Source organism: Oryctolagus cuniculus, chromosome 5, assembly GCF_964237555.1.
Source record: "Oryctolagus cuniculus chromosome 5, mOryCun1.1, whole genome shotgun sequence".
Lineage (NCBI taxonomy): Eukaryota > Metazoa > Chordata > Mammalia > Lagomorpha > Leporidae > Oryctolagus > Oryctolagus cuniculus.
In genome coordinates, this window is record NC_091436.1 from 5,194,659 (window position 1) to 5,217,812 (window position 23,154).

The 23,154-nt window shown below is 37.8% G+C and overlaps 1 protein-coding gene across 13 annotated transcripts in view; it reads right to left on the reverse strand.

The window, feature by feature from the left end:
* The window catches only part of QKI (QKI, KH domain containing RNA binding), a 166,504-nt gene that overhangs the window by 32,167 nt on the left and 111,183 nt on the right, over window positions 1–23,154 (reverse strand). For all 13 annotated transcript variants that reach the window (XR_011388429.1, XR_011388428.1, XR_007923130.2 and 10 more), the window contains exon 4: window positions 18,787–18,930. Coding sequence is in view for 9 of the 13 variants with exons in the window: in XM_051855180.2 (XP_051711140.1) it covers window positions 18,787–18,930 (144 nt within the window). In the remaining 4 variants the exon portion in view is untranslated. The remainder of the gene's footprint in view (window positions 1–18,786; window positions 18,931–23,154) is intronic.

Genomic DNA, 23,154 nt, shown 5'->3' on the forward strand with positions numbered 1-23,154 from the left:
TGGCCCGGAAGTGCAGTGGAGGATGGCCCAAGTCCTTAGGCCCTGCACCCGCATGGGAGACCAGGAGAAGCCCCTGGCTCCTGGCTTCAGATCAGCGCAGGGCGCCGGCCGCAGCGGCCACTGGGGGGTGAACCAACGGCAAAGGAAGACCTTTCTCTCTGTCTCTCTCTCACTGTCCACTCTGCCTGTCAAAAAAAAAAAAAAAAAAAAAAAAAAAAAAAAAAAAAAAAAAAAAAGAATAGAAAAGGAAGTATCAAACTAATTCAAAACCCTGAAATAAAATTAAACCCAAATAAAATATAGAAATCAATAATTTAAAAAGTAGAGAATTAAGCAAAGCTAAACACTTAAACTTAGAAATTTTTGACAAAATTGTTAAAGCTCTAAACCTAGACTGATCAAGAAAAATAATTTTCAAACTACTAACATCATGAATGACAGGACACAACTACAGATCCTACAGAACTTAAGAAGATAAAAACAGAATATTGTGAACAATCTTATGATCTAAAGTTTGACAACTTGGATGACAAGGACAAACTCATTTAAAAATATATATTAAAAAAGACAAAATCTGTAAAGTCCTATATTTACCAAAGAAACAGAATTTATAATTAAAAGCCTCTCCCCAAAACACAAGCATGAACAAAAGAGAGCAAAAACACAAACCAAAGATTAGGAGAAATATTTGGCCGATAAAGGACTTAATATATTACAAATTGTAACAATTTGGTAAAAAGATTTTTTTAAAAGATAAATTATTTAATGAAAACACAAAATAATTGATCAATTAACTAACTTGTACACAAACATACCAAGAAGCAAGTTAAGTAAAAATAAGTTAAGATCCTATGTTAAAAAAAAAAAAAAGTCAAAATAGGAGCAGGCAACATGGCGTCATGTGTTGAGCCACTGCCTGCGATTCCTGCATTCTGGATGGGCACTCCCTGTTTTGCTGTACCCGATCCGGAAGTGAAATCAGCACATGGTAGACCTTTTTCTCTGTCTTTGTGTCTCTCCAACCTCTCTGTAACTCTGTCTTCCATATATATAAGTAAATCATTAAAAAGCCTTTAAAATCTTTAAAAAAAAAAAAGTCAAAATAAACTGGAAAAGTCCAAACATATTACACAATCAGTACAGCAAAACCAAAAGAAATAAAAATACTTTATGACAGTTAGGAAATGAGTATATTAATTTAATGCAGAAGCTTTCCCTGTGAGGATCAAATGTATTTTACAGTGATCTGAAAAGATAAGAAATTATTTCACAATTTGCAGAATTTTGCAGTTACATTTGTAAACATCTTAAGTGAATGTTAAGACAAGACGATAAGAACCATTTGCATGATAAAGCAGTTACAAAAAAAAACACAATACTTTCAAGTCTAATTTCCTTATAGAATGAACACACTTAAAATAAGAAGGCCTGATACGAGGCATTATTTCTTCCCATCACCTTTCTGTAGTGTTGTAAAACATATTTAGTAAAATTCTAGCAGTTTCTCATAAGCAAAAAATGATTTTTGTTCATTTTCTTCTTTGATATCCAAGCACCCTGAAACTCTCTTTCTTACTTACAAGATAATTGAGGGGAAAATGTAATACATAAGAAATTTTACTTTACAGTTATCTGAAGCTATCCAGAATCTTAAAATTATTTCATTAACATCCATTTCCAACCTCCCACGTTTTAACAATCTACACTTTGTTTATAACTGAGAGACATCTTTATTGCACAGCACAGAGCTTCAGGCAACCAGCTCACTTCTCCCACTCTGAGAGGAAGCCTGTAGGCGCTGAATCTTGTTTTCTAAATAAAATAACAAAACAGAAATAAATGTATGTGAGCAGTATTTTGTTGGTTTCTGCCAATGATGACCTAAGTTCCTAAAGTTAAGCAAAGTCAGGATTGCCATCAATGAGCATAACTTACTTTCCCACAAAACACCACAGTGTAACTGAACAGCGCATTAAAGGGTCCCCATACCTGAAGGAGGTACAGTTCAGATTTACACAGCTGAGATTTGGACAAGTAGACTGGCTGAGCTTATGATGAAGAAGGTATTTCCAACAGACTTTGAAAGCAATGGGTACAGACTTGGAAGATACAAGCAGTATCTGGAAGTGGAGAAATAACTTGTCTACTTACTGCAAGGTATATTTTGTGATTCGGGAAACAAGAGGCTATGCTTAACTAGTTATTATTTTACTCCACTAGGGAATGATGTAAGATCACTAAAAAAACCTTTATTAATTTTGCAGTTGAATTAGAATACTGAACTATTTTCTGAAGACAATAACTATTAATTGAGATAATGCTTCTCTAAGTTTGCATGCTTGTTGGCAAGATGGGGAAATCTACTGTATAAGTCGTTTTGAAAACTACATTTGTAATAGAAAGAATCTGAAATGATTAAACAGTTATGTGTGCTGTTATGCAAATAGTTAAGATATATGTAGTTTTTCAAAATAATTATAAAAATTAGAACCACAAGGAGTGAAACTAACAAACTTTTAAGCAGATTTATGAACCTTAAAATCAGTACATGTAAAAAGGCAAAAACGAGATTTTTTTGTTTATATGAAAATTTACATCAAGCAAGAGCTCTACCCTCCCATGTCCCACTTCCACACCCCTCAAGCCAGTACTGGATCTTCTGCTATAGAACATTAATCAAAATGGATACAAAACTCTTTTTTTCTTAACATCTTTCCAGAAAGAGAAATTATTCTTGATGGTAAAGCAGAACCATTTAAACAGATATAAGGGTAATTCTAGGCTATAGCTATAAATTTATTCTTTAAATTATAAGTGAAATACTATTTTCTCCATAAAACATGAAATCAGGGAATGCACACCAATCCAAAAGATAAAGATGAAAATAAAGTCTGTATGAGAGAAAAATAACCTAAACTATCACAAGGCTTGTTAATATAAAAACTGAACTTAAACAACAGTGATAATACTGGGAAATAGGTATTTTCATGCCATTCCAGCAGGACTATAAATTGGTACAAATTTTCTAGAAGGCAATTTAGAAATTTTAATATGATGAGGCATTAACATTTAAAATATACTTACCCTTCAGCCCACTAACTATTTTTTCAAAGATTTATCCTGGGGCCAGCGTTGCGGCATAGTGGGTAAAACTGCCACTTATTATGCCAGCATCTCACACAGTGCCTGTTTGAGTCCCAGATGTTCCACTTCTGATCCAACTCCCTGCTAGTGGTCTGGGAAAAGCAGATGTGGACAGCCCAAGTGTTTGGGCCCCTGCAACCCATGTGGGAGATCCAGATGAAGCTCCTGGCTCCTAGCTTTGGCCTGGCCCAGCATTGGCCACTGTGGTCATCTGGGGAAAAAACCAAAGACTGAAAGATGTCTCTCTGTCTCCCCTCTACCCCTCGGTAACTCTCTCAAAATAAATAAAAAATAGATCTTTAAAAGGAAGAAAGTAAAAAAAAAAATTCTTACAAGTATATAGACAAAATTTAACTTCCATTGCCAAATTTGTGCAGTATTTCCTTACTAGCAAGAAGGGAAGCATCCAACGCTGGACGTCCTGCTGTTGTACACTGAAGAGGACCCTTTGCTGTTTACACAGATCTAAGAACCCAAAATGGATGGGTGATGGAGCTGGAGTGCGGGAAAGAGCACGGAAGGGGAAGCAGTAAAGCAACCGCAAGACCCACATGATCATTTTTACACAGAAAGTGAAACTCTGAGAAGGGAAACCCCAGCTCCTTTTCTTGGTGTGACATTCTTTCTGGAATTCACACCAATCAGGTTTTAACCTCACAGTCCCCTAACCCTAACACTGATTGACAAGGTCTTAACAACCAGCTTGCTAAATCCAATGGCAACCTCCCCTGAATAATATTCAGCAATGTAACTGACCACTGACTCCTTGAGAACTGCTTGCCTTCCACCAGCTCAGCAGCTCCTCCTCATGGCTTCTACTGTCACTTCCTTCCTAAGCGAGACAGTGAAGGACCCCAGAGTCCAGGCTCAGACTTTTCTTCCATATCCACAGTCCATTTCTTAAGGATACATTCAGTCCCAAGGCTCTAAAAGTTTCTGATACGATGACTCTAAATTTGTTTCTCCCCTAATTTCTGATTATTGTAATAGAAAGCACATTCAACATTTGATATTTCAAATTTTTGCATTTCCAAACTTCATTTTTGACTTTCCTTCCAAATCTGCCTCTCTGAAAGGGCCAGTGCTGTGGCACACGGCCTCCATCTGCAGTGCCAGCAGCACCCACAGGGTGCCCATCTGCTCCACTTCCAATCCAGCTCCCTGATAAGGTGCCTAGGAAAGTAGCGATACATGGCCCAAGTGCTTGGGCCCTTGCACCTATGTGGGAGCCCCAGAAGAAGCTCCTGGCTCCTTGTTTCAGCCTGGTCCATTTGGGGAGTGAACCAGCAGATGGAAGCTAATGCTTTCAAATAAATAAATAAATAAATCTTAAAAAAAAAAAAAGTAACTCACCTAATCTGAACACATTATTTGTATCATACACAATCCATCCTAACTGCTGTCAGCTTCATCTCCAAATTAAATCTACATAATGCAAGTACTTCTCAGTGTCTTCAACACTAGTCCCCGTCACTTTCACCTTCCTCTTGGCATCTCTTTCACTACTGCCCTCAAAATCTATTCTCAACCCAACAGCCAGAGTGATCTTCTGAGATATAAATTAAATTAGGCTGTGACTCCTCTGCTTGAATTCCTCTAACAGCTTCTCATCCCAGTGAAAAATAAAAAATACTCACACAGCCAAAAAGGCCTTTCCATCTGCCACTGGCCCCTCTCCCTGCAGACAAGACTACCCTACCACTCCCAACTTGCTCACTAAGCTCTTCACTTTAGGGCCTGGCAGAAAACTTGCAGATCGGGGTGGTGCAGTGGCATAGAGAGTTAAGCCTCCACTTGCAGTGCTGGCATCCCATATGGGCGCTGGTTTGAGTCTCAGCTGTTCCACTTCCGATCCAGCTCCCTACAAATGTACCTGGGGAAGCAGAAGAGAATGACCCTAGTGCTTGGGTCCCTGCACCCACTTTGGAGACCTGGAAGAAGCTCCTGGCCTCAGCCTGGTCCAGCCCTGGCTGTTGCAGCCATTTGGGGAATGAACCAGTAGATTGAAAACCCTTCTCTCTCTCTCTCTCTCTCTCTCTCTCTGTAACTCTGGCTCTCAAATAAATAAATCTTTTAAAAAATGACAAACTCGTAGATATCCAAATGATTGCATGTCTCAATCAGATTTTCTCTCAAATGCCACCTTCTCAGAGGCATTCTCCAGTCACTCTATAAAAAATAGTGTTTCCTTAAGTTAGTTTTTTATTGCTTACTTTATTTTTCTTTAAAGTACTTTATTATGACACAGTATAGTTTATTTTTGTTTTCCTTACTGACAATAACCCAGCCCCATCATCACCACCAGAAAGTAAGCTTCTTGAGGGGCAGTTACAATTTTCACTCTTTCTGTATCATCAATAGTAGACAATGTCTAGCCTCAAGTAAGTATTCAATAAACACTGTTGAACTACTTAGGCCCAGCGGTGAGAAGATGATATTCAAGTCAATACAGAAAGATTAAATTTATGTATGTTGTGTAGAATGTGTGTACATAGGAAGGAAAAAAGCAGCTTTGAAACTAAGTGATGGCAAATCATGCAGGAATTTGTAGGCCATGCTAGGATTGTTGTACTCACTCCTCAAAGAGAGAATCATTGAGAGGTTTTAAAGCAAGAAGAGATACTGAGACTGACAGCAATATAAAGATAGATTGAGAACCCAAGAGTAGAAGAAGAAACACCAGTTGTGGAGTTCTGAAATTAACAGTGGCTTGAATTAGTGAAAAAATGAGCAAATCTGAGGTACATAAGCAGTAACTCAACTAAACCAGCTAGAAACGGCAAATTGTAACAGAGCATTCAAGTATCAGGAAAAGCATAAATGACAATTTCGAATGCCAAAGCCCTGTCGTTACTGTTAATCCACATGGTAGGCATCCGGTACAGAAACGACCAACAGAACAACACAATCCTGAGTATCACTAATCTCAAAGGAATTTTTTTTGAGAATACTGAAATCTATTTCTAAAACAAGATAAAAAGTATAAGAAAAGAAAATCATAGATATACCTGCAGTAACTGCTAATGTATTTAAGAAGGACATCACCATCAAAAGGTTTAAGTTAGTAAGGCAGCAAAATTCTGTATCAGAAAATCTATCAATGCAATTCACCACAGGAATAGAATAAAAAAAAAAAACCTCATGATTATCAACAGAAGTATCAAAATAGCCTTATAAAATTGAACAATTTACAATAAGCTCCCAAAAAACAGAAAGTAAAAGGAATGTTTCAGGACTGGTGCCGTGGCTCACTTGGTTAATCCTCTGCCTGTGGCGACGGCATGCCATAGGGGCTCCGGGTTCTAGTCCCGGTTGCTCTTCTTCCAGTCCAGCTCTCTGCTGTGGCCCAGGAAGGCAGTGGAGCATAGCCCAAGTGCTTGGGCCCTGCACCCACATAGGAGACCAGGAGGAAGCTCCTGGCTTTGGATTGACGCAGTGCACCGGCTGTAGCACCCATTTAGGGGGTGAACCAATGAAAGGAAGACCTTTCTCTCTGTCTCTCACTGTCTAACTCTGCCTGTCAAAAAAACCAAAACAAAAAATGTAAAACTAAGGATGGCACCAATACAATAATAGAATACAGTAAAAATCAGAAAGATTGAAAGCAAAGAGAAAAAACTCCCATTTTTGCAAACAGCATGAGATTTCTAAATTGATCAGTCAATATAATCAAAATAAAACATTTTACAATAAAGGAAAGATATCAGCAGGGTTGCAGACCAGAAAATCAAGTTACAAAAATAAATAGTAGTATACCTAGAAGAAAGATGGCAAGACAGAAGTTATTCTTTATAATAAATTCAGCTCATCAATTACTTCTTTCATGGATCATACTCTTTGATGTTGTTTATAAAAATTCATTTACACACTCAAGGTGACATAGATTTCCCTCCTATGTTCTTTTCCTGTATTTTTTCTGAAAGTTTAGTTTTGTATTCTACAATTTCATCTATCGACTGTCCTGAAATAATTTTTCTGATAGGTGGTGTAAGGTGTCAGGGTCAAAGTTGTTTTTTTTTTTTTTTTTTTTTTTTTTTTTTTTTTTTTTAAGATTTATTTATTTATTTGAAAAGGCAGAGCCACAAAGATAGAGAGGGAGAGGCAGAGAGATCTTTTTCTCACTGGTCAATTCCCTCAAACAGCTTCAAAGGCCAGAGCAGGCCAGGTCAACGCCACAAACTCTACCTGGGTCTCCCATGTAGGTGCATGGCCCAGGTATTCAGGCCATCTCCTGCTACTTTCCCAGGTGCATTAGTAGGGAACTGGATCAGAAGTAGAACAGCTGTGATTGAACCAGCACTCATATGGGTCGACAGCATCACAGGCAGCAGCTTAAGCTGCTGTGCCATTACACAGGCACCAATTCATTTTTTTTTTTTATTTTGGGGATGGTGGAGGTCACATGGATGTCCAGTTGTTCTAGCACCATGTGTTGTTTTTATTCAGATCACCTTTTCTCTACTATATGATTTTTGCTCCTTTGTAAAAATCAATTAACTGTACTAATGTGGGTTTATCTAAGAGTCTTCTACTCTGTTCCATTTAACTTTTTACTATTTAGCTAATATAATACTGTCCTGATTGCTGCAATTGAGTAGTGTCCTGAAGTTCAGACTTCCTCTTCAATTTTGAGTTAGCTATTCTGGATTTTTGTGGGTTTTTTTTTGCCTATCCTTATAAACTTTAGGATCATTTTTTCAATATTTATAAAACAACCTGAGATTCTGCTTGGGATTCCATTTAATCTACAGATCAAGTTGAGAAGGACGTATACCTTGATAAATAGTCTACTCATCCACGAACAAAGAATATCTCTTCATTTATTTAGTTCTTCTTTCCTCAACTTCTGTTTGTCAGAAAATACCATAACTTCTCTCTCAATTCTGAAGGATGGGTACTTTCTGCCACCCTAGCTCATGAAAGGTTCTTACCTGCTGCCTCAGGTACATGGGCCTAGTAGTGTGGATAGATGCTACTGTGCTAAGAACCGAGATAGACAAAAATTACCTGTAGTTTACAATGCAAGCCTCCAATGGACTGCAGAGTTCCAAACAATGATACCAGACAGACCCTGCCAGTCCAACAGGTTAGTGTAAGTTGGGGAATTCCCGGTGCTTCCTATGCCACCATCTTCCCTAAATCTAAATTCTGAGACATGAACACCACAGAAGGTTTCAAAAAGATTTCACATAATATATGAATAAATAAGAAAAATCTTACCGGCAGTTCAGTGGAATGAGAATCTAAGATAAAGCAAAACAAAAGAAATGTTTCTTTCCTGCTGTAATTCTAATATGCTTCTGACAAATTCCATGGAATTAATGAAGTGATTCATTTCTGTAATTCTCAATTCAATACATGGTCATCAATAAAAACACATCTTAGAGGAATTGCTGGTTTTTTATCATTTCCATTAAAACTTTTACATGAATAACAAGAAAAACAACAGAACCAGCCAAATTCATCTATGTGAATAATTATCAGATCAAGATTGTTCAATATTTTTACCCCAAAAATATTTCTTGAAAAATTTAAGTAATGATAAACTATTGAGCCTTATACAAAAGTTTGTTTACAGAGTTCCTACTAATTTATCTAAAAATAGTAACAATGAGTTGGCAAGAAACTACTGTGCCCTTAAATTTTCTTCAATCCTGAATTAACATATTCCTTTGTAAAATCATCATGTGGGAAGAACAATACATGTATTTATAAGACTATAAGTCTTAGATAACGTCAAAACAGAAGCAGCAAACTATGCTAAGTATTCTCAGTGCACCATCCCCATTTAATTCTCACAATGAGCATGAGAAGCATAATGATGTTCCAGTCACAGAGAAGAGGAAATTGAGATAGTAAAAAGTCACAAAAATAGTACTCAAATCCAGAGGTTGGCTCTCAAACACTATGCATTCTGTATTCCAACAAACAGCAACCCAATCAATTGATACTTCAGGAATCTTCAGTTACTTATCTGAACAGTAGAAATATAACAAGTACTGATTTTATCCTATTACAAACTGAATCACTTATTCATTATTTAAATATTTACTATGTTATTGCTATTGTGCTGACACCACGCTAGGTACCACAAATAACAATCGTAAGCAAGACAGGGGATGAAGTTATTAAACAAAAAGAAAAGAATGGAGAAAACAGCAACATAGTGTTATGCATGCTATAACCACTAGAAGAGTAAGGACACTTTTTGAACAACAAACTTAGTGGGAAACAAGGAAGCACAAATTTAGTGGCCAAGATGGAACTAAAAAAAGTCAGACTGTGGTGGCATTCTTATAAGAAGGTATTAAATAAAACTATATCATGTTACTGAATATACACATTAAGAGAGTAGGACTAATTCTACAACTATTTCTAGCAAAATTTTTTTTAAAAAATAATTTAGGATATTATAGGGGCAGACATTTGGTGCAATGGTTAAGAAGTCAATTGGGATAGCCACATCCCATATTGGAATACCACCTGGGTTTGTCCTGATTCCAGCTTTCTGCTAATGCACATCAATGGGAGGCAGCAGGTGATGGCTCAAATGGTTATTAGATTCTTGCCACCTATGTTATGTGGGATACTCAGATTGAGTTCTTGACACTTAGTTTTGACCTGGCCCAGCCTCAGCTGCTTCAGGCAGATGAGGAGTGAACCAATGAAAGTAATTAGGAAAGGAAAGGAAGTAGGAAAATGATCATGACATTGTAGCTTAGAGCCACTAAAAAAATGCTTAAATAGCTATTTACTTAATGTAAAATAAGGTATTGTGCTTTTTGGTGCCTTAGATTGTTTTAGAAATAGTCATGTGCTTCATGGAATTGGGCAGCCATTATAATTACCATCCAAGATGGTTTTTGACTCTTGCTTGATCATTCTATCCCTAAGCCACCTTATCATGATACAGTAGGACTCATTAAATTTAAATCTAAGGCTGGCAGTATGGTGCAGTGGGTTAAGCTGCTATTTGTGACACAGCATTCCTTCCTGGAGCACCAGTTCGAGTCACAGTTGCTCTGCTTCTGAACCAGTTCCCTGCTGATGTGCCTGGGAAGGCAGTGGAGTATGGCCCAAATATTTGGGCCCCTGCCACTCACATGGAAGACCCAACAGATTTTTGGGCTCCTGGCTTCTGTCTGAGCAAGCCTAGCTGTTTGCAACCATTTGGGGAGTGAACCAGTAGATGGAGGATCTCTCTCCCTCCCTCTTCCTTCCCACCCCACAATGTCTTTCTCCTTTCTTCCCACCCCACAAAGTCTCTCTTCCTCTTTCATTCTCTGTAACACTGTCTTTTAATTAAGTAAATCTTTTTGTTAAAAAAAAAAAAGTTTAAAGCTGATAAGCTGATCTATTTGGGCTACCAAAATCAATAATAGAAATTCCTTTGAAGCTGTCAGTGCTTAACCTGAAGCTTGAATATTCCACCATAGGTTGTACTGTACTACAGTTGATATTATATAAGAAGCCAGGTGAAAACGGCCTAATCATTTGAGTCTAGGAAGCTCTAATGAATCAGAAAAGCCAATGCTTTAAATTTCTTGTTGTCATAATACACTGAAATTTGGTAATACATTATACATAATAGGTAGGAAATACTGCAGAAGCCAGGCTACCTTTTTTGTAGTAAGTATGCAAACATTATCTTCTTAATGCAATTTCAATCAAATGTAGTTGTATTACTAAAATAATCTTGAATTCTGAGACCAACTTTAACACTTTTACTCACTTAATAATCATTACTAGAAAGCTTACTATGTGCCAGACGTGGTCCTAAGGTAATGAATACTCACAATATAAATCTCCCTATTCTTTGACTGAAATGATTTAGCATGGCTAAATCACTGTGCCAGGCCCTCATCTGGCTCACAGCTGTAAATTTTCAAAGTTTAAAAATTCTACCACATACCAGCTTCAAAGCCTCTTTCCTCTGCAGTGATCTAGGAACAGCTTTGGGCCACAATGATATCTCGACCAACCACTCCAAAACAACTGCAACAGTTAAGAGGTTACCAGGTCCACTGAGACCTCAGCTGATGCCATCTGAGGTCTCCAACATCTTATCACCTCACCAACAGGCTTGGTACTGTGAGATAGAGGGCCTTAACAGTGTTGTTGTTATGTTAACCAATCAGGCCAGGTAAAACCACACCCGTCCGTCTTCACTAGGGTCCAGCGACACTGACCCCCCCACCCCAACTTCCTCTCCTCTATGAAATCCTCTCATTACTTGGTTAATGCCACTCTTAGGACTATTAGCTGCTATTCTCACTCTGGCCTTTATTATCTTGTCTGTTTAAGTGTTTCCAGAAGGTGATAACGGAATGAACCAAAGCCCTCACCAACCAGGCAGTCAACCAAATGCTGCTAGAGGGATATACTTGGCTCCCCACCCAGGAGACTGCAGTTTGAGACATCACCCCACACCAGTGGCAAGTAACTGGTCGCCCTCATGTCAGCAGGAAGTAGCTCTAAAGACAGATCATCATCCCTCCACAACATCCTGGCTGATGTGATGTCATATAACACTTGCTTTATAAAAAACAAAAGGGGGGAATGTTAGCAAAATGGCACAGGCTTATCTGTAGCATGATCTATGCCTCACACACCATCCTTGGCTCTAGGCCCCGTCACCATTGCTAGAAGCTAGGTGACCAAATGGCCCAACCACAGGTGTCAGCTCCATTCCCACCTTAACGGGATTTGCTGCTCCTATTTCCCTGCTCCCTGTAAAGGTATAATGGGACCTGCTTCCTGCACACATGCTGTCTCTCACTCTCTTGCCCTCACCCCTGGTCAGTGGGGTTCCCCCATCCAACAATAAACCTTTACTCCCAAAAAAAAAATTCTACCACACATTATATTGTAGAAAAAAACAATCCCCAAATCACAATGGCTTAATCCATCAAATATTTATTTCATGTCCAATCTATCTGTCCCCTGTGCTGCAGCACAGAAGGCTCTGCTGTACATCACCCAAAGGTCTAGGCTGGCTCACTTGCCACGATTTTGTTGCTGTACCAGTAGAACACGACATCTTTAGGCATAAGGACAGGATGAGAAAACACGGGATGCTCCTTCATTGCCTACTAAATAAATGCTTTGGTCAGGAACTAACAGCAATCATTGGAACTGCAGGGAAATGGGCAAGAACAGTATTTCTGCATGCTTAGGAGAAGGGAAGAAGTGTATGAATGAAGAAGAGAAATCTCTATCATACGCAGGAGAGACTGAAATACAGGGCCAGTAAATGGTTCACAGCCTTTTCAACACGCACCCTTGATTGGAAAGTACCTCTTAGGGGAGATCGCTAGGTGAAAGGTGTTTATCTGGACCATAACTCCTCTCACCAAAGACGACAGGAATGTTGGGTCCTTACAGATTCATACATGCATTCCAATTAATAAAAACATTGTAAATAATTAAGATCAGCAACCTGGGCACAGAAGCTAGTTTTCAAAAGCTTCCTAAAACTGGAAATCACATTCTTGATCTGTCCCCATAAATGTGTGGTTTTCAAAGTTCTCTGTTGCAGTTACAAACACCTCATTATTCAGTTACTGAGGAAGACTCATCAGAATCACCCCAAATTCTTTCCTACTGGAGGCTGACATCTAAGCAGCTACAAACTACCATCTCTCTCCCCTTTCTCCCCATTTTCTCCCTTCACCACTGCCATTCTCTCTTACCTTGTAACTTATTCTCTCACTTATACCTTAACTCATCACAAGTAAAATTCTACATCCACAACTTTCTCCATTTTGTATCCTGTTCAAAAACATTAAACTGCCACAGAAAATGAGTTCAAAATTTTTGGAATAATCAGAAAAGCACTAAGTAATTTGGCTACAGTATGCCTTTCCAAGTATTTTTCCCAATACAACCCTTCATGTATCCTATAATCCTGAAAGCTAATTATGGCTCTCTAAACACACTCTAAATTTAAACATTGCATCCCCCATCTTTTGAAACCTAGATTATTTCCCTCCACTTCTGCAGATAATCTCTAAAGCAAAACGTACCCCAACACTAACAGAACTTCTGCACCTTTCTTGCAAGGATTTAAAATGTTCTTTGTGGGGGCCAGCACTGTGGTGTAGCAGATAAAGCCGCCAACTGCAGCACTGCATCCTATTTGGGCACCAGTTACAGTATCGGCTGCTCGACTTCTGGTTCAGCTGCCTATGATTTGCCTGGGAAAACATTAGAGGATGGTCCAAGTCCTTGGGCCCCTGCACCCACATGAGAGAACGTGATGAAAGGTCCAGCTACAGCCACTGTGGCCATCTAGAGAGTGAACCAGAGGACGGAAGCTATCTCTCTCTCTCCCTGTTCCTCTCTAAATCTGGCTTTCAAATGACCCCAATAAATCTTTTTAAAAAATAATAAAATGTGTTTTACAACACAGTATGATCTTAGTACTCTCCCTCTTCATGTTCTCTATATATACTCTTTGATTCAAAAATGTTTCAAGTTTTTTAGGAAAAAAGAGTTGAATTAACAAAAGGGTAAGAAATGGAGTTTTTATTCATGAAAATAAGAAGTCACAAATCTCACCAAGGCAAGCAAGCAAGGTAGGAAAGGAAGGAGACAGAGGTAGTAATCTTCTCGATCCTGAGAGAATAGATGGTAAGAATTTGGCTGCTTGACACAGTGGTTTCATAAACACAACAGAATTTATAAGTAGTAGTACAACAATATTATGAGAAAGAAAAGCATGAAATAAATAAAAACCTAAAAGAAAATGCAAAGGAAATGTTTTACTTGTTTTCAAATGGTAAGATCATAAAAGCAATTGAAAATCATAAAGAAAACCTTAACAGAATCAACTACAGGTTTAAAATGTAAGACTGAAAATAGAAAAAATTTAAAGCCAACCATTAACTCAAACTATTAGGCATACACATCTATGATACACAGAGTGCATACAACTCTGGCAATAAAAATGCTGATATTCACACAAAAAATAGGGGCCAGAGCCATGGTGTAGGGAGTTACGATGCTACATGCAGCACCGGCATCCCGTCTGAGCACCGGTTTGAGTCCTGGCTGTTCTACTTTCAATCCAGCTCTCTGAAAATGAGCCTGGGGAAGCAGTAGAAGATGACCCAAGTACTTGAGCACTTGCACCTATAAGAGACCAGGAAGAGTCTCCCAGCTTCTAGCTCCTGGCTTCAAATCTGCTCAGCTCCAGCCATTTGGGGAGTAAAGCAGCATATGGAAAATTTCTCTTTCTCTCTCTGCCTTTCAAACAAATAAATAAATCTTAAAACAAACAAACAGAAAATTAGCTAGATGGGATGAAATAGGTAATTCAGAGGCAAAGCAAATATGAGCTATTCAGGACAATTCTGGGGCCGGCGCTGAGGCATAGTGGGTAAAGCTGCCATCAGTAGTGCCAGCATCCCCTGTGAGCACCGGTTTGTATCCCAGCTGCTCCACTTCCAATCCAGTTCCCTGCTAATGTGCCTGGGAAAGCAGCGGAAGATGGCTCAACTCCAGCCATTGTGGCAATTTGTGGCAGATGGAAGATGGAAGATCTCTCTCTTTCTTTCTGTAACTCTGCCTATCAAATAAACAAATAAATCTTGAAAAAAAAAAAAAAGAGCAATTCTGAAGCTTTCAAATTCTCTAAGTCCTCATTTTAACAATGAGATTTCAGTTTAAAATTCATCAAAATAGAAAATCAGATACTTAAATTTTAGGACTTAGAAACACAAATAAACTAAAATTAGCACTCTTAATATGATGGTGGCACATGACCAAATTCATGTTTAAAACATGCTCACATATTAGTCATACAATTTTATTTCTGGAAATCTGTCTCAAAATATTCAGAAAAGGTACTCCAGCATCTTCTTAAAAAGTTATCTGCAACATTAATATGTGTAAAAAGTGAAAAACAAATGCCCAACAAGGAATGGTTAATAACAGCACATCCATATATTGTGCAACGTAAAGACACAGAACCAGAAAAAAAAGGTATATCTATTAATAACAGAGGAAAACTTTAATGGTCTAAAAAATTACCTAAACTATATATACTTGGTAAAAATAGATAATGTTAATCAATCATTTACCACTGTCCTATATATAGTATACCAATAAAGACTCTGTTCAATAAATATACTATGTATAGTAACTGTGAAATAATCACTATGGCACTGAAATATTCCCAGAATTGAAAACTCGGAATTTAGCAGGTTAACCCTTGTAATCATCACTGGGTAGCAGACGTCAAAATGATCAACTTTTGGAAAGTTTTTTTGCCAATTAGATTTGACAAAGAGCATCTATTTAAGGTAAACTCAAAGTTTTATAATAAGAACATAAGTCTCACTTGTAAGCAGAAGCTTAAAAAGTTTATTTTATAGATGTAGAATAATATAGAGATTCCCAGAGGCTGGGAAGGAGATGGTTTAGACAAGTTGGTTATTGGTTACAAAATTAAAGTCAGTTTGGAAGCATAAGCTCTAGTGCTCTGTAACACTCTAAGATGACTATAGTTAACAACTTACTGGATAGTTTTAAACAGCTAGAACAGAGAATGGTGAATGTCTGAATATATTACCTTGTTTTCATTTTTATACTTTGTATATATATCATTTTATTTCTTGGTATAAATATAAATTTATACATAAGTCTAAAGCAAACATGTTTCTCCTAAGACGACAATGGGGTTAACTTTTACAAAGACAGTAATTATCAATTATGGAGAGGTTTTGTTTTGTTTAAATTTCTGCTTAACCCTGGTATCACCAAATATTTAATAATGTTCACCTTAATTAAAACAAATTCTCTAATACAGTATTCATGTCATAATAAACATATTCAATAAAATAAATAAGAAATTACTGCAAGTGTTAAATCACTGGATAGAAGCCAAACCAAAAAGTCTGTACTTTTTATCCTATGATTTATAATTCTAAGAAAGTTTTATTACCTCACTGTAAGTAATTTCAAAAAGCACAATTTAAAATTGTTACAATCTGTTCAATAACAATACTAAATTCTTCTATAGAAGATAAATAGGTTTATCATCAAAAGTGAAATTTTCTCCTTCAGGACATAAATTAAGCTTTTTAAAGTTTCTGTCATTCTTTTTATGAACTACCCTACCACCTTTTCATATTCAAAGACAAACCACTTTTAAAACAAAAAGTTCTGGGGCCAGCCCTGTGACGCAGCTGGTTAACACCCTGGCCTGTAGCGCCAGCATCCCATATGGGAGCTGGTTTGAGACCCAGCTGCTCCACTTCTGACCCAGCTCTCTGCTATGGCCTGGGAAAGCAGCAGAAGATGGTCCAAGTCTTTGGGCTCCTGCACCCGTGTAAGAGGCTCAGAAGCAGCTCCTGATTCCTAGCTTCAGATCGGCACAGCTCCGGCCAGTGCGGCCAATTGGAAAGTGAACCATTGGGTGGAAGATATCTCTCTCTCTCTCTCTCTCTCCGTAACTCTGACTTTCGAATAAATAAATCTTTAAAATAAATAAATGTAAAACAAAAAGTTCTTTGGAGATTGATTGCTATGACTCTCACTTTATAAACACATAAACAGATACAAATAAGTTGGAAATTTCTCCTACTTACACATCCAGGTGGAACTAATAGCCCAATATGCTTACAAAAATTTTTTTATATAGCTTACTGAATACAACACATTTATTAAAGAAAAGTTATACAATTACATGGTATAATAGTGGGCAAACAGAAATTCTAATTTATGCTCAACCTACTTATTTGTATTCCTTATAAGGTCAACAGAACTTAAATGAAATTTTTCCTTCCAAGGAATTAATTTTGTAAAGTTAATGGAAAGTGTATATAATTGGTGAGTTTACTTTTAGAAGACACTAGCAGGGTAATAAAGATTAGACTATCTGGAAAATAAAAACAGCAGATGCCATATTCATTTATGTCAATGTTAATACATTTTTGGTGGGCAAAGTACTAACAGTGTTATTAGTTTTTCAATGGCAATTAGGGTCTATCCTTCCATGTATTCTTACTATTGTAAAACAAAATTTAATAGTGACTCAGAAAACCAGTAATTTTCACTTCCTGTTGAAAAAGATAATAGTCTAGTAATAGTTGTAATCGCCATTTTAAAAATTACTAAAGGGTTACCTATTAATGAGAAGCACACCCAAAGGGAGAAGAGTAAAGAAAATGGAATGGAGGGAAAGAAGAGAACACAAAATTGTGTCTGAGTAATTTCTTACGAGATGTCACCCTCAAAAAGCATTCAATATCCTATTTACGACCTCTAAATATGAAATACAATAGTTTTATGATCATAGAAATAATAGTAAAGTTAAAAAGCTGCTCTGAATCATGCTTTACATTAGTAAAAGCTATCGTTTAAGTTTATTAAGATGACTTTTTATTACATTAAGGGAAAGTTTCAATTAATGTTCACTAATCTTTCTATAAGAGATAATGAGATGCTACCCCGAGTACCTGTCACTCATAGACAATTCAAATTACATGCTCCTACTAACACATCCCACCTACCTTGCATAAAAGTTAGTGGTAGAGACATCTACAAACTTACTACTTGTTCACAATAAGAAACAGCTTTTGAAAAAGAACAGCTTTCATTACCTTGCTGATGCTGTGCCTACATTCTCCTCGTAAATATAGTGATTCAAAAGACAGCATTTTTGAGAAGTCATATTGTGTCTGCTACTTCCTGCATAACTTCTTTACAAAAATTTATGGGAAAATGGGGGCCAGCGCTGTGGCACAGTGGGTTAACGCCCTGGCCTGAAGCACCAGCATCCCACATGGGCGCCGGGTCGAGACCTGGCTACTCCAATTCCAATCCAGCTCTCTGCTGTGGTCTGGGAAAGCAGTAGAAGATGGCCCAAGTCCTTGGGCCCCTGCACCCAGGTGGGAGACCCGGAAGAAGCTCCTGGCTCCTGACTTCAGATTGGCGCAGCTCTGGCCATTGCGGCCAACTGGGGAGTGAACCAGCAGATGGAAGACCTCTCTCTCTCTCCTCTCTCTGTGTAACTCTGCCTTTCAAATAAATAAATAAATCTTAAATACATATATATATGTGTGTGTGTGTGTGTGTGTGTGTGTGTGTATATATATATATATATACACACATGAAAAGGCTTTCCCAGTTAAGAATGTCAGCAATGTCTATGGTTTGCCCATTAGACTAGCACTAAATGAGCTATAAATTATTTTTATATTTTGTGGTTAAATGATAACCTATTCAGGGCCGGCGCCGTGGCTCACTAGGTTAATCCTCCGCCTGCAGCACGGGCATTCCATATGGGCACCAAGTTCTAGTCCCGATTGCTCCTCTTCCAGGCCAGCTCTCTGCTGTGGCCTGGGAGGGCAGTGGAGGATGGCCCAAGTACTTGGGCCCCTGCACCCGCATGGGAGACCAGGAAGAAGCACCTGGCTCCTGGCTTCAGATTGGCACAGTGCTGGCCGTAGCGGCCATTTAGGGGGTGAACCAACGGAAGGAAGATCTTTCTCTTTGTCTCTCTCTCTGTCTATAACTCTACCTGTCAAATAAATTTTTAAAAAATGATAACCTATTCTCCATTAGACTAAACAGCCATTAATTTAAAAAACCCTGAGAAGTGAGACCGAAATTTAAGATTTGGAAATAACTACTTACTGCAGGTACCAATAATTTCTTCACTTCCTCGACTGCTCTCTTCAGCTTGATTTCTGCTCTGTTCTGAGCATCTTCCACAGTGATTAGAACATGTAAGTCTTCATTTAGATGCTCCCAATTGGGTTTGCCTCTATTTTGCTCCTCCTAAAAAAATTACAAAATACAGTGTTATAAATTTTTCTCTTTAAAGAAACTATAACTGCATTATGTTGCCATGGTAACATTACAAACCTTATGAATTATTTCCCTCCCCCCACCACACACACACACACACACAGCTTGGGAATAAGACTACTAGGTTAAATGACAGATCCTATAATGAACACTTGTTGAACACCTACTCTGTATAGGAATGGAGCCAGATGCTAAGGATACAATAGTTGCATATGAAATCCCACCCTTTATAGAGCTTCTAAGTACAAACAAACTTTATATAAGGTATCACTAAATTATCAGGAGAAACAGTTTGAGAAGCAGGTTATTATTTCCAATTTCCTTAGGCGTAAACAGAATGTTGTCAAGGATAAGAAAGACAATTGCAAAAGAAGTGCTATTAAATAGCATATCAAGTAGTGAGAAATTATGGAAATATTTCGATATCACAACAGGAAATAATTTTAAGAATATTTTAACTATATGTATATTTCTAACGGACCTTACTTTTTAAAAATTGAACTGTAAGGTCACTCTTTAATTACATCAAGTCATAACTATTAGTTTCACATCGACATTTCATTCTCCTGCTATCTTCTAATCACCTGGTAAGGAACACTCTGATGTTGAAACATCTATCTAACTACACGGAGGCTTCTCAGAAGCAGAGTTGGCTGAGGTGGGTGTTTGGCACAGTGGTTAAGACACTGTTTGAGATGCCCACATCCTATATCAGACTGCCTGAGATTCAGTCATAGTTCTACTTCTGACTCCAGCTTCCTGTTAGTGCAACCCTGAGGGAGTAGTAAGGCTCAGGCAGTTGGTCCCTGCCACTCATTTGAGACCCTTAGATGGACTCCAGCTAAAGGATCTGAGCTTCCAGGCTAAAAGGACCCACTGAATTTTCACCACGATGAATAAATGAAATTTAAACTTTTTTTATTTGAAAGGCAGGGAAGAGAAAGAAAAAAAACAGATCAGGCATCTTCCAACTGTCCCCAGAAGCCAGAGCTAGGAAAGGCAGAAGCCAGGACCACTACCAAGGACTCCCACGCGGGTGGCGGGAGACCAAAGTACTTGAGCCATTACCTACTGCCTTCCAGCATGACCATTAGCAGGACGCTGGAATGGAGAGAGGTGTTAGTCACTCCAGTATGAGAAGTGGGTGTCAGCAGTAGCTGAAAAGCCACTATGCCAAATGCCTGTCCCACGGTTAGGTTTTGTGCTTAGTAATTATTCAATACAATTTCGCCCTGTGTTCTCCATTTCTGAAACTGATATCAAAAGCAATCTGAGACTGGTAAATATCCTCTGTAAAAAAAAAAAAAAAAAAAAAAAAAGAAATTATCAATTCCCAACTTGACTCTCACTGGGATTAAACATGACAATAGGTCTGCTCTGATTTCATCATCATTTAAAAAAATCATCTATTATTTTTCACTTTATGTTTCTGTGTGGGAGCAAACTGTTGAAATCCATACTTAATGTATACTAAGCTGATCTTCTGTATATTAAGATAATTGAAAATGAATCTTGATGTGAATGGAAGGGGAGAGGGAATGGGAAAGGGGAGGGTTGTGGGTGGGAGGGACGGTATGGGGGGGAAGCCATTGTAATCCATAAGTCGTACTTTGGAAATTTATATTCATTAAATAAAAGTTAAAAAAAAAAAAAGATTCAAGACATTCACAAATTAACGGGCAATTTTTCATAATTCTATTAAAATATTTACAGTTCCAAATTAAGCAAAGGCCCTCACAAGATGCATGTTTGGGGCCAGTGCTGTGGCATAACAGGTTAAGTCGGCGCCTGCAGTGCTGGCATCCCATATGGGCACCAGTTTGAGACCCAGCTGTTCCACTTCTGATCCAGCTCTCTGCTATGGCCTGGGAAAGCAGTAGAAGATGGCCCAAGTCCTTGGGCCCCTGCACCTGCGTAGGAGACCTGGAAGAAGCTCCTGGCTCCTGGCTTTGGATTAGTGCAGCTCCGGCAGTTGCTGCCTATTGGGGAGTGAACAAGAGGATGGAAGACCTCTTTCTCTCTCTCTCTCTCTCTCTCTCTCTCTCTCTCTCTCTTTCCACCTCTCCTTCTCTGTTTGTGTAACTCTGACTTTTAAATAAATAAATAAATCTTTAAAAAAAAAACAAAACCATATCCACAAAGTTATTATTTATTCATAAATTAGGTAAATAAATAAATGGATATGATTATGGGATGCTTACTGAACCCTAAAACACTCACAATTTAAGAATCTACTTCCCTGTGTAATCAACCGAAATGCCCATCAACTAATGAAGACTGGATAAATTATTGGATAGGTACACTATGGAATACTACACAGCAGTAAAAATAAATAAATAAATAAATAAAATGCAGTCAATTGCAACAAGATGAACCAATCCAGATTTATACTTTATACTTAGTGAAATAAGCCTGTCCCAAAGGGACAAATACTATGTGTCATCTCTGATGTATGATAACTAACAGTGCACCTAAAATGAAAGCTATAGAAGTGAAACTGCCACTTTGAGAAACAATGACTTGAACAGCCCTTGTCTTGACTATCGAGGAACAGTTCTTTATTTTTATTTTATTTTTTAATTTTTTTCTTTTCTTCATATAATATGTTGAACTCTTGACAGAGTTAATTATATATATATATATATAAAGTTAATTCAAAATAAATCTCAGTAAAAAATAAGAGGAGGAATAAGCAAGGAAGGAAAAAGTTTGTAAAGTTGTAAAATGCCATCTTAATTGTAAAAGTGATCACACTAAGTGTTAAAGTGAACATGTAAATAGGATTAAGTGTTAAAGAGACCACAGAAATAGCATCAAGTACCTGGTAGTAAAAATAGACAGAATTAAAAAGGAGGGAATGTTCAGCACGGGAAGCAGTCCATTCAGCCGATTCATAGAATGGCAATCATTTTAAGTAACACTCTGACCTCAGAATCACCCCTTTAAGGTATTTGAATGTGGCTAAAAAGCCCATGAGAGCATTTCAGGCATGGAAAGCCAAGACACTGTGGCAAAAAATATCCTACTTGAAGGATCTCTGTGAATGAGACCCCAGTGGAAAGAAGGGGCCATCAAAGAAGGATGTACTTTTCTCTGAAGGGAGGACAGAACTTCCACTTTGCTTATGGCCTTGTCTAAATACTGATGGAGTTTGCAGTCACAAAAAGCTTCTATAGACTTGGCAGCTCATGGGAAGAGCCTTGGGTGATCAATGACATCATAAATAAAAATGTCGATTGCTAAATTAACAACAAGTCACTGTGCACTTACTCCCTATGTAGGACCTCTGTCCTTAATGAGTTGTACCATGAGAATTAACAGCAAAACTTGTTCTCTAACAGCACTTTTTAATGGTGTGTGTGTGTGTGTGTGTGCAATTGTTGAAATCTTTACTTAGTACAGAGTTGGTCTTCTGTACGTAAAGTTAATTAAAAATGAATCTTAATGAAGAATGGGATGGGAGAGGGAGTAGGTTGTGGGGTGGGAGGTGGGTATGGGAGGAAAAACCACTATATTCCTAATGTTGTACCTATGAAAACTGTATAAATTAAATAAAAACTTTTAGAAAAGTAATCTACTCCTCAAATTTCTCATTTAAATAAGTAATTCAGGACAAAGAATGTTGAAAAGCAAAAAGGCAGGGCAATAAAATATATACACTATCAGAAATTGTGCTTTATAAGGCATTAGTTATTTTTACAGTTACACTTTAAATAATATTTCAAGGGGTACAACTGAGACAGAAAAAGACAGCTTGATGCTACTAATTATTGCTTCTTTTCTATTATGCAAAGCAATTTCATTTCATAATACAATCTTCAGCACTATAAAAGATCGCAGCTGTATTTCCATTTTCTAGCACAGTTCTGCTGGCTCATTTCTAGAGTGCCAATTCAGACTAACCGCCAACTTGACATCTGTACCTCAGTGTCTCTAAGCACTCTCAACACTTCCAAACTGGAATTCATTATGTCCTTTCTCCAACTTGTTGTCCATAAACACACTATATCTCAGGTATTATTAATCCAGAATGAGCTTTCTGAGTGTGGATTATTTTAATAACTCAAGTACCAACTGATTTTGTAGAAAAATCCCTGAAATGCAGTCATAGCTTACTTGGGCATTCAGTCCATACAAACTTCCATGACATTTCTCACTCACTTTCCTTTGACAGGTTCATATTTACTCCCTGAT